Raw genomic sequence first — 12,614 nt, forward strand, 5'->3', positions numbered from 1 at the left:
TATTTGGACACTCCTAAAGAGGATAATAAATAATTCAAAAGTATTCCATCTTGCTTCACCGGGATTTTGGAACTTTAAAACAAACTCTAATGGCCTGTAGTGAACGTCATACGCATAGCATTATGTAGAGGTAGACAGCCAAATCAGGCTAATTTGTATAACAATTTGCCAATTGTACTTTGTTTTTTCATCCACAATTCTCTGCTTTCACTAATAACCTTAGTAAGTCACAAACCCATCCAGCCATCCACCTAACATGATTGTTTATCTGACTTTCCAGACACAAGTATTCTAGCAAATTACCTACATTTGTAAAACGTAATTATCGGCAATCATGTTGCTGTTCGACTTGAAGGTACAGTTAAATATTAGAGTTAAAAGAACAATGTGTCACAAACCTACATGTCCTCATAAGTGGGTGCTATTCTCAGAACTCTGAGTGAGTCATGGCATTTTTTACTTCTTGTAATACACAGAGGATTGATCCTTTCAGACTTTTCTTGGTTCTTACAGATAATAGTTTAAGATGCACTTTGTCTGCCCTGTTTTCTGTGAGTGTTGCTGGAGAGTTTTTCTTTACTAGAGGATATATTCTGGAATGGAAAACATGACCATGGATATGGAAAGGACACTTTAGTGGTGGGGCTACAGAGTCAGAGTATTGATTCTTCCTAAGCAGAGTATGTTCTGATTTTACCCACAATAAGCATACTCTGCACTGCACTTCGACTTTCCTAGGGATGGATAGAAAACTTGTCAACCACTTCAGAAATATCTGGTGACCCGTCCAGCAGGTCCAGTTATTCAGGGTCCCGAAGAGGCCTTCTACCTGTGTATCAAATGGGGGTGAAGAGAAGAAGGAGACCAAGCAAAAGTTCTATTGTCAAGGTCTCATTTATTGGGGCGAACGTTAGAGCTTGTAAGGCTTTCAGGTAGGGGGAGTGTCCTTAGTGAAACACAAAGGATGGAGGGAGAAGGGCATCCCAGCACCAAGAGCAGAAGATGAAGAGGTCATGCGATAGAGACGCCGGAGACATCTGGTGTTTGCTCAGACTGAAACATCCTGTGAATGTTATCTTCCTGTGCCGTAAATTCATGGGAGAGGCTTTTGTCCAACACTCTCAAGACTTATGACAGTCATTTCAAGGTTGAACATCTGTGGCCATGCAGCCAAGAATCATGTAGACACTTTGAGCCACAAAGCAGCCAGGCCCAAATCCAATACGGCTCCCTACAATCTGGTGTGCTTAGTCTAATTTTAATGTGAGTTCTGTAGGTAGATTCAGTCACATGTATACATTGGCTAATGGTGTGGATTTAGTTTCCCTACTTTACTCACTATCTGAAAACAGTGCTTTTACTCAGAAACGTGTAGGGAAGGTTCTGTCTTCCCTGGCTCTCAAAAATCCTCTGATTTTGTTTTTCCCTTTTTTGAACATCTGTGCATGTCCATGCATATCTCTTTATTAAAGACACCATATGCTAATGTATGCCATTAGGAAAGACTGGAGGAAAGTTCCAATACATAAAGAAACAGAAGTATCTTGACATTCATTAAAAGGACTGAACAGAAAAGACACAACATCATTTTGAACTACTCCAGATGATGAAGGAAACTAGGCTGGGAATGGACAGTCGAATCACATGGGTCTTTGTAGTTCTCTTCTTGTCTCTTACACATTTTCCTCAATAGCAAGAGCATAAGCCCTAGGGAGAGAAGGAATATGTCAAAATATTTTTCTCATCTAGTCAAAAGTACTGCATTTCAGGGAAAACATATATTTGCTATTCTATTTGTCTGACACATTAACATTCCCTTGTGTGAATTGTAATCAATTCCTGGTAGACGGCCTTTGAATGCATTGAGCTCTGCTTGCTTCTGAATTCTAATTATGGGATCTCAAGTTACACAGAGTCATTTGTACCTGAAATTGTATCTTTATTAATATACATTCCCTGAAAAAATTAGATTGTACTGCTATAGCTGAAATTTCTCTACTCATAATATATTATTTGAAAATTTTTATTTTTATTTTTATTTCTGCACAGAGTACATGAAATGGTTTTCTTTATGAGTCCATTGCAGATGACTCTGTTGAAGAGATGATATGAACTTTCATGGAAGTATTCTATAGCCTAATCATATAAAGAGCCATGATGCAATTTCCCAGCACTAGTCCTATGGAAAATCAGGTTTATGTTTGGTTCCAGATCCTTGCGCATGTATATTCTCAGACATTCAACTCCAAAAATTATGTTTCAGCATAATGGGCTCACTCTTTAACATTGCTTGAGTACAAATTGCAGTTTTCACGAACACAAAGACAAATCTTCCATCATTTACTTTTTCAGGTGGTTTGGTTGCAATGCTTTCTTGTGTCTTTCACTAAAATGTTGTGATACATCAGAAAGTCATCATGGATCACATGTATATCACTCCTATACTGTTGACTATGGTAGATTAATTGTACAAAATGATTGCCCTGGATCTTAAGAGAAAAACACTTATTTATTTTAGTAGAACAAAGAACATATAGTACTTAGAAAAATTTCTAACATTGTTTAAGGTTGAGAAATTTCTGGGTCAGATACTATTTGCGTATTTTACTTTGGGGGTAAAAAATGATTTCAATTAAATATTAATATTGAGTTTCCAGCAAGGATGAGGATGTGGCAGACTGCATCCTGAGAGGTGACTTTTCAAAGGTCTGCTCTGGGCATGTGTCTTAACTGCATTCATCACTCATATATGCAAAATAGCTCTATGATTTAGAATGGTCAATAAACCAGTGGGAGAGCCTCCAACAGATGAAGCTTCTGCATCACTAGTCACTTCATAATCTCCAAGCCCGGAAATCACAGAATTCCTTGGATGATTTTTGTTTCTCATGTTTCATTTTTAAAATGTAAACAGGCCATAATATCATACATCCAGTGAACAAACTAGACTGCTTTTAGGCTTGATTTCTTTCCTTGACAACAAAGTATAAGAGAATATTGGTGATTTCCTTGCCTCTAAGTGGTCAAAAGCACCAACAGGTTGTTGGCCTGTGCTGCTACATGTGAGGTGAGAGAATGGCTTTTAGCATAATTTTCTGTTTGCTTTTTGGTTTCTAATTTTCTATTCTTGTTTTTGACTTCATATGGTTATATGATGATACATGATCTTATTACAGCTAATTGAAATTTGGAAAGTCTACTCTTTAGTGTTCATATTGACTGTTCTTTAAAGCTTGTTTTATAAATGTATATTTTATAAAAGAGAATTCGATTAACAACTCTTTACTTTTGAGACAATTTTCTTTTCAATGTGATGTTTCACTGCTATACACGCAGAACTCATAAGCAGAGATTCATCTCTGTAAATCCTAAGCAACCTAGGTCATATATTGAAGGCAGCAAAAGATAGATAGTAAAATGATATGTGTTTTGGTTTATAGTGTGATTTGCTCCACAGACACATACTTTAGGACATGATCAGTAACATACTATATTATTCTACTATACATCATCTAACACCTAATATTAATCTGGACATACAAAATTTTTACTTGTCCTGTGGAAATTATTGAGAAATATGTCATCGAGAAATTAATGCCTGCTTATGAGTCAGTTCATACAATGTTTAGGTTTGTGATTCTGGAGCAATTTGCTCATGATGAATTTTTTTCAAGTTCCATCCATTTGTTTAAACTTTCATGGTATCATATTTTTATCAGCTGTTAAATACTGTTTTGTGTAAATGCAACTTACTGTCTTTATACACTATTCTGTTCAGAAACACATAGATTGTCTTGAGTCCTATGCCAAAAATGTCAACTCCTGACACCATCTTGAGAGAGAGTAATGTATGTTAGATGACCCAAAAAAGGAGACTAGACTCAAAACTGTATGGCAAAAATAAGTGAATGAAATAATTTGTAATGTCACTTTCTTATATTTATAGATTGGAGCTTCATCAAATTATCATTATAGAGGCATCACCCAGCAACTGATGTACTTAGATTAAGAGAGAACTATACCCAAACATTAGGCAGAGTTTATTGAATTCTGCTGAAGAGAAGGCAAGATTTTAGGAGGCAGAGATTTCGAGGACATGGCTACCAAACCCACAGATTCAACAAGCCTCACAGTGGCCCACTGAGACTTTCCAAACAAGCAGGGCATAGGATTGCACATACAATTTCTAATTATGTGTTATAGTTGTGTAGTTTGTGTTTATGTGTGTCTCCTAACACAGGAATCAGGAAATGTTCCTGGTGATTTTGCTTCCATTTTTGTATCTTTGACCTCCTACTAGAATTTGTGCCTAGGCTCAATGTGAAGGCATATGCCTAGCTTCATTGCAACTTGATTGATACCTTTGAAATACTTAACATTTTCTAAAAGTATAATAAAAGTATGAATGGAGATGTTGGTGGTTTGCATGGTTGGGAAGATATGGAAATGGAATATAATATGAGAGAATATGCTAAAAAGTTAACATCTAGGGATATATTAGTTAGCTCTGTATGATGGTAGCTTTAGTGTAAAAATTTGACAAGAAAAGCACAGGGGAGAACATATCCTTTTTTAGCTCAGCTTATGGGGTTTGTACAGTTGACCTTTTTTAAAGAGCAATCTATTTAGATTTCTATGTCATTACTTGATGAAAAGAAATCAAATTATCTTTGGTCCTGACCTTGTTCTAGAAAGTTCTTGATGGGACTATTGTGCTGGTTTTTTTGTTAAGTGTGTATTGATACACCACAGGAAAAAGGAAAAAAAACACCTTCTACAAGTCGTACTCTGACTTCCCAATGGAATCTTGGCAAGTGTTTGTCCACATACATGTGGATGTGCGCACACAGGCAAAAATAATGTATTCTAGAAATAATATATGTTAAATCAAATTTTAAAAATTACCTAATTGTTCTGCTCTGAAAAGAGTGGATTGGTTCCTTGATTTTTATTGTTATATTTTTGTTTAAATCATCCTGCTATCCATTCCCAATAGTTATGATGAAAAACAGCGTCACAGAAGCCAATGAGGAGAGCCCCAGTGTGAACTCTGTCTTCCTACATGCTAAGCATTAACTCTGTCAACTGACCTATGCCAACTCTACTACAATTTCCTGTGCCACCATTTATTTTTTTCTTTCTTCTAACTGAATCTCACTAACTTTCAGAGGCGTATATCCTATCATGCTTTGGTTTACTTGATGCAAAGAAGATAACATCATACTAAGAATAAGAATTTTCTCTTTTGTTGCTTACACTACTTTATTATGTCTGCCAACAGTTTTTCACTGCTCCCACCACCGTCATGGTTGCATTGTATGTTTGCTATGGCATATTGTGGCAAATTTTAAAATCATGGTTTTTATGACTGTACCCCTAACAAAAATCCCACATTGGACCCAAACCTGCCTACTCTTCCTCGTTGTCCTTACAGGCACTTGTATGTGGTGAAGCAGGTTGTCTTTCCTCCTGTTCATTCATCCTGGTGAGCATTCTCAGGACTACGTAATTCCTTTTGGTGATAAGTAGGAACATTTTGAAGACAAGATGCAACATTCCTAAACAGACTTTGAGACAAAAGTTCCCCAAGGTGTAAGAGCTTAGCTATTTCCATTCAAGCCTAGAAAATTCACTGGATTTGGAATATGGAGCTTCTCAATGGCATATTTGTGTAAGTTATCTTGGAAAGGGAATTTTAAATTCTCATCAACACACCAAGTTGATTAAAAACAGTCAAAGACCATTCCTGATGTTGTCAGTTGTTCCTTTTCTGATAATCCTGTTGAATTTTGAGAGTCATTGTCATTCTGTGTGATGTCTCAAGTGTTATAACTACAGCAAGAGTTCTTCTAATTTTCAGACAATGCCTGTTGGATACATCCATGTATATATTGGGATGATTCCTGATTCTATTTTGCAGAAAGAATTTGGAGTTTTCAGAGAAGAGAGTGGGGCAGAAGAAAGCTTAAATTACAACTCAGTGTAAACCAACAAGAAAAAATGGACCAGGAAAGGATGAGTGATTGCTGAGTAGGAATATGGTGCTTCCCAAAGGAGAGTTCCTTGAGATGGGCATTCTAATCCTGAGGCATGACAATTTCAGATATTGGGTAGCAAAGGAACATTCCTCCTTGCCATAATCTGTGACAGTCAAGGATTGAAGAATATTAGTTTGCCTATTTTCAAAGCCAAGAGGTGACAATTCAAAGCTATTTTGTTGCCCATTTTGCCTCTTTCTTTAACCAGACCCTGGGGGTGTAATTGGGAATAAAGATTCCATAAGAATATAGAAAAATGTCTAGTGCAGACAAGAAACTATCACAGACAATGAACAAAAAAAAACCCACAGAAACCTTTTGGTCAATTCTATGTTGCTTTTGTAATTTAGTGATATAAATCGATTGGTGTGTAGACCATGCACTTCCTTTGCCTGACTTTTTAAACAATATTTATGGCCCTAGAATGAGAAATCATGAGATCACTCTCTTTATAACCCTAGCTTCAGAAATCATGCCTTGAAACTTCTGAAGAAAAGTTATTTATGGTGCAGTTAGAAATAAGCTTGATGAGATATTTCTGTGATTATCTGCAGGGGAGAAGAGGAAATTTGAAGCTTCTTATATAAACACTTCTTGGCAGGGACATATAAGAACATAAATTCACAAAGCAAGCAGATCAAGCCTGGGCCTATACCTTTGGGGGAGTGAGGCATGTTCTTTTTCTGTTGGAAATTAGGTTTATGTGTTGACCTTCTATGCCTCCATGAATTGTAAGTTCAGTTGTACTTTTCTACCTACAGAGGCTGATGAACAACCACTGTTTTCCATAAATTTCCTCACCAGCAGCAGTAGAAGAAAGAAATGGAGTGACTGACAACATACTTACAGTGTGTTCCTGTGCTAAGCTCATGGTCCTAAAGGCATCTCACAGTGAAGGAAGAATGAGAAGCTTGGGCAAGAGTAATACCAGAAATAAAACATGATTTATCCAAATGAATACAAGAGCCTGGGTACTGAATGCAGAACTCAGTGCTTGAGGCAATGGAATTTGTTTTTCTATGATGCATTCTGAAATAACCTTTTCTTATGAGGTGTGTGAGATTCTAGTTGGTGTGACTGGTGGTGACTTTTTCCTTCCTTCTAGGTGCTTGGTAACAAAAGGCTTTGTTAGCAGTTCTAGAAAACTCTTCACACATCATTTCACTACTTGACATATAGTCCCCAGGTCATTACCATTCCTCTTGTTCCCTGTGCCTTATGCTCTGAGATAATATTGATTCATGCATGTTTTACCATATACAATTCTGTACTTTGTTCTCTCTCTTTCTCTGTCTTTTTCTGTTACTCTCTTTCCTTCTGTTTCATGTGAGTGTGATTGTTTGTATTTGCCATGTTTTTTACATTCTTTCTTTCCTTCATCCTGTATCTTTTTCTTCCCTCTGTATTTCTGCATACACATTTGTGTCTTTTTGTATCCTTCTAATATGCGGGAACTAAACTCCTCCTTTTCTTTCTAAGGATATGTATCTGTCATTCTTTCAAGGTGAGGCCAGTGCTGACATCTGGGGTCCACTTTAAGTACTATTTCTTTTGACGTATGTGGTCTGGATGCATACTGGAATCCAATGAACATTATAGGAAGCTATCATGATGTGTGTCCTTATTCCCAGAATTTGGTACAATGTCTGACTCTGAAGAAATGATTACACCAGACTTAGAATCTTTGTTTGATGTTTGGAGAAAACTCAGGTTTTTGGTACACTAAGATATGTGGCACAGGTTCCATAGAGTGTAACATGCTTAACTGTTCCTCCAGGCCTGATGAGTGAGCTCTTATAGTCAAGCTAACCTCAGGCTGGAATCCAAGACACTGCTGGCCTACTGCCAAGATAAAAAACTTTTAAAACTGCCAAGATGTCTCAGTACACAGAATCCAGAATTTGGCAATGCCTGAGCTATGGTTGTTCTGAACATGGGTTGAGTTCATGTGAACATATAATCACAAGTTTATAGGATTATTATTGTATGGTAGTGTTCTAAAACAAGACAAATCCTTCTTATGAGAAACAGAATGTAAATCAAAGTTAATTCATATTGGACCACGGAACATGAAAATGATAACACGCAGGCCTCAGAAGATCATAAGTACTTCCCCCCCAAAAAGCACTCAATGCGATAAAGAATGAAAGTGGCTTCTCCAAAGAAACTCCTCTCAAGTTTCCCACCTAGTCACGGAATAGGCATTTCTTCCTTTCTTATTACACTATAGAATTTGTGGGTTTGATAAGCTTCTAGGACTGTCTTATTATGTTAACTGAGTGATGTGCCTTCATTGTGATTAACAGGTAAAACCTCAGATGTTGTGAGATTGCTTACAAAATTTTTATCGCATGTCAAAAAATTGTTATATTTCTTTCATTCCATCTCTTGGGTAGTGAGGCATACATACAGCTGTTGGATACCACACATATGAATTATTAAAAAATTCATTCAAAACACATACATATCACAGCACAAAATACAAAACATGCAATCTCTATTCCCATCATAAAAAATTGAATATAGGAAAATTAATAACAAGTGCAAAACTATACTTTTATTAAGAAATGATCAAAACATTCTTGATCAGAGGATATTGTCATAAACCCATAGACATCATTTCCCCTGAGGTGCATACTCTCAGAGCTCCATATCATATATGCTGCTATTTTAAACATGTTTGGTTTTTCAAGATATGCCTTCAAGACCTTACAATGGTCACCCAATATTCATGGTCTCAGCAGGAGTTTCTTGGATGGGGAATAAGGAATCTGTTACCTGAATATAGGTACCTTAACAGCATGTATATTAAGACAGCTCATTGTCCATTACACTTCGCTGTTTCTACAGAGGGTTCAAAAATGTGCATAACCTGCCTATGAAACAGATCTATACCCACACATTCCAGAGCAGAATACTTGACACCAATTGCTCAGTTATGACAGACTTTCCACTGACATACTCATGCACGTTCATCACTGTTATTTATTTGTTCAGTGCAATATTTTTATTACTATTATTATTAATTATTATTACTGTTTTTATTATTATTATTATTATTATTATTATTATTATTATTATTATACTTCGAATGGTAAAACAGTTTAACAAAGTAAACAAACTGGGAAAGCACCTTAAGGTATTTGGCTCTTAGAGAGTCTGCCAGTTGGGGAATAACGATTACTGCCCTTCATTCTCTCTGAACTAGGTATCTGTGCACCTCTGTTTCAATACCTTCTTTCTTTAGCCATCAAATTTACTTGAGTGACTTAGACTCAGTTTTGCTGTGTGTAAAAAGACTGACACCCTTCTCTGCATTGTCCCAACAGCCTTGGGAACTGTAGATTTTAAAGTGGTTCATAGTATGGGAGGAATCTCGGGCTGCCGATTGTTTGGGAATGGAGAGTTACATTGCCCTTTCTTTGGATATCCTGTGCTACGTTGAGGTTAATTGCCTGTTACTTTTTTTCTGTTTCCCACAATCTTCACACTCAAGGGCTGGTGAATATTCATATTTCTTTTGGAAAATCATGGACTCATATTGACTTTCTTCTGGTACTGTGGACTTAAGAATTTGCTTATGCCTTCCTAAACTAATTAGAAGAATAATTTTTTGGCATGACTATTATACTGTGTATACCTTAGATATTTGTTGTTTATATTTGCCATGGGTTTATGATTAATGAGAATGTAGGAAGAAGTAGCAAAGTCATAAAACATTGCAAAACTGGATAGATTATTATATCTACATTTAATGCAAAACACATTCTAGCCACAATGTCAATTTGTAGAAATCCTCATTTTTTTTATTAAAAAAATGACATTTTACTTTTTTACACTGGAAATTATATTTGTATGTTGATAAAATTTAAGATTTTCTTTGGCATGAATTTTGTATGGTGATAAAAAATCGATTGATTTGCTTACTATTAGATAGGCATTGTGCCTATGCCACTATTTTAAAAATAAGGATTGGCTTTTGTCTGGAGATGACCTAGTGTCTCTTCTCTCTGTACAGATGAAGGGGTGAGAGAGAGTCTCAGAAGTGCAGACAATCCTGAGAGCACAGGACTAACCCATACTGTGTTCATATCTCTGGACCCAGAGAAACCTGTCTGGAACACTCTAGAAAGAGAAACCAATGAGGGAACAGTCTGGGACAGAATAATTTTGACTTCTGCCTGCATGCAGAAATGATCCTGGAAATCAGCACTGTGTACCCAGATCATGCAGGGAGGGAGAAAGTTAGTCTCCAGAAGTGCTGACACAAAGGTTTGCAGTAAGGGGAAAGCACTGCTGAGACAGCAAGAACAGCTGACACTGAAAAGAAATAAATGGCAAGAGGTAATGGTAAGCACCTAAGCAACAAAAACCATCATCAGAACTCAGATCTCCCACCACAGCAAGCCCTGGATATTCCAACACACCTGAAAAACATGCTAAATTCACACTCATGTTAAGGCTCGAAAACTTTAACAAGGACATAAATAATTCACTTAAAGAAATACAGGACAACACAGGAAAACAAGTAGAAGCCCTTACTAAGGAAACATAAAAATCCCTTAAAGAACATGAAAACAAAACCATATAGATGAAAGAGTTGAACAAAACCATCCAGTACCTAAAATGTAAATAGAAACAATAAAAAAATTGAGACAACCCTGGATATAGAAAACACAAGAAAGATATTGGAAGTCATAGAAACAAGCATAACCAAAATAAAAAAGCAATAAAAGAGAGGGTCTCAGGTGCAGAAGATACATTGCTACATTGACAAAAGAGCAAAAGTCAAACAAAAGAAAAATCTGTATAAAAGAGAATTAAGACTTAGGAGGTTTAAAGGACCAGTAAATATCTTCAACAAAATTATAGAACACTCCACTAACCTAAAGAAAGAAATGCCCAGAAATATTTTAAAAAAACCTACAGATTACCACTAAATTGGACTTGAAAGTACTTTTTCCCTTCACGTAATAATAAAAACACCAATGAACAAAACAAAGAAATTCTATTAAAAACAGTAAGGGAAAAAGGTCAAGTAGCATATAAAGGCAGACCTAACACATTTGCACAAGACTTCTCTTAAGCAACAATGAAACCCAGAAGAGCCTGGGCAGATGCCATACAGACCCTGAGTGAACAAAAATGTTAGTCCAGACAAATAGCTCTAGCAAAAATCTCAAATAACGTAGATGGAGAAACCAGGATATGCCATGTGAAACCAAATTTATACAATCTTTACAAAAATCCAGCTCTACAAAAGATAATGGAATGAAAATTCTAACACAAGGGGAGAAATAATTCTCTGCAAAATCAAGAATGTAATCTAATTGCACTTAACACATAAACATAATTTCATGTCTAACCACAACAGCAACAACACCAACAACCACAACAGCAACAACAACAAAAAGAAAAAAATCCAATTATTGGTTTCTAATATTTTTGAACATCTACTGACTCAATTCCCTAATAAAAAGAAGTAGTCTGACAGACTGAATACGAAAACAGTAACAAGTGTGTTGCTTCATACAGGAAACACCTCACTGAGAAATACAAATACTACTTCAGAGAAAAATGCTGAAAACATGTTTTCCAGCACACGATCCAGGAAACAATCTGGAGTACTATTCTAATATGGATTAAAATAGTCTTTAAAACAAAAATTAACAAAGGGTAATCAAGGTCAGTTTATAGTCATCAAAGGAAAAACTTCACCAAGGAGGAGGAGTAGAAGGCAGGAATTAAACAAACTCAAGACTGAAATCAACCACGTGGAAACAAATGGACTATACAAAGAATCAACAAAATCAGGGATTAGTTGAATCTTTGAGAAAATCAAAAAGATAGATAAACCCTTAGCTGCACAAACCAGAGGGCTCAGAGTGTGTATCCAAATTAACAATATCAGAATTGTAGATGGACGGATCAGAATCTGAAGATATTAAAAAAAATAACACCAGATCCTTCTACATAATCCTATGTTGAACAAAAATGGAAAATCTCAATGAAATGTGCTAAATTCTAGACAGATACCAGGTACCAAAATTAAATCCGGATCATATAAACCATGTGAATATTCTCACAACTGTTAAAAGAAGAGAAACAATTATTAAAAGTTTCACATTCACAAAAGCACAGGACAAAATTGATTTATTTGCAGTATACTATCAGACCTTCATAAAAGACCTCATAACATACTATTCAAATTATTACACAAAATAGGAAAAGAAGGAACTCTACCAAATTCGTTCAATGAAGCCACAATTATGCTTATGTCTAAACCACACAAAGACCTAACACAAAAACAGTACTTCAGACTAATTTCCCTATGAACAAGAATACAAAAGTAGTCAACAAAGTTCTCACATTCAAAGACCAAGAGCACATCAAAATGATCATCCTTCATGATCAACTTGCTTCATCCCAGTGATGACAGGACGGTTCAATATATAGAAATCCACAACCATATCCCACTATATAAAAAACTCAAAGACAAAAAATACAATAAAATTAATCACGTGATCATATCATTAGACGCTTACAAATTATTTGACAAAATTCAACAAAAATTCC

General features: G+C 35.9%; 1 protein-coding gene across 3 annotated transcripts in view; it reads right to left on the minus strand.

The window, feature by feature from the left end:
* Positions 1-45: 45 nt before the first annotated feature.
* LOC148002394 (uncharacterized) overlaps positions 46-12,614 on the minus strand; it is a 99,929-nt gene continuing 87,360 nt past the window's right edge. For 2 of the 3 annotated variants that reach the window (XM_087577186.1, XM_087577185.1), the window contains one exon: positions 46-1,707. In XM_087577186.1, the coding sequence (XP_087433312.1) occupies positions 1,595-1,707 (113 nt within the window). In that variant the 3' untranslated portion in view covers positions 46-1,594. The remainder of the gene's footprint in view (positions 1,708-12,614) is intronic. The other variant, XM_087577190.1, reaches the window with a different exon arrangement.

This window comes from Rattus norvegicus, chromosome 11, assembly GCF_021556685.1.
Source record: "Rattus norvegicus strain SHRSP/BbbUtx chromosome 11, alternate assembly SHRSP_T2T, whole genome shotgun sequence".
Lineage (NCBI taxonomy): Eukaryota > Metazoa > Chordata > Mammalia > Rodentia > Muridae > Rattus > Rattus norvegicus.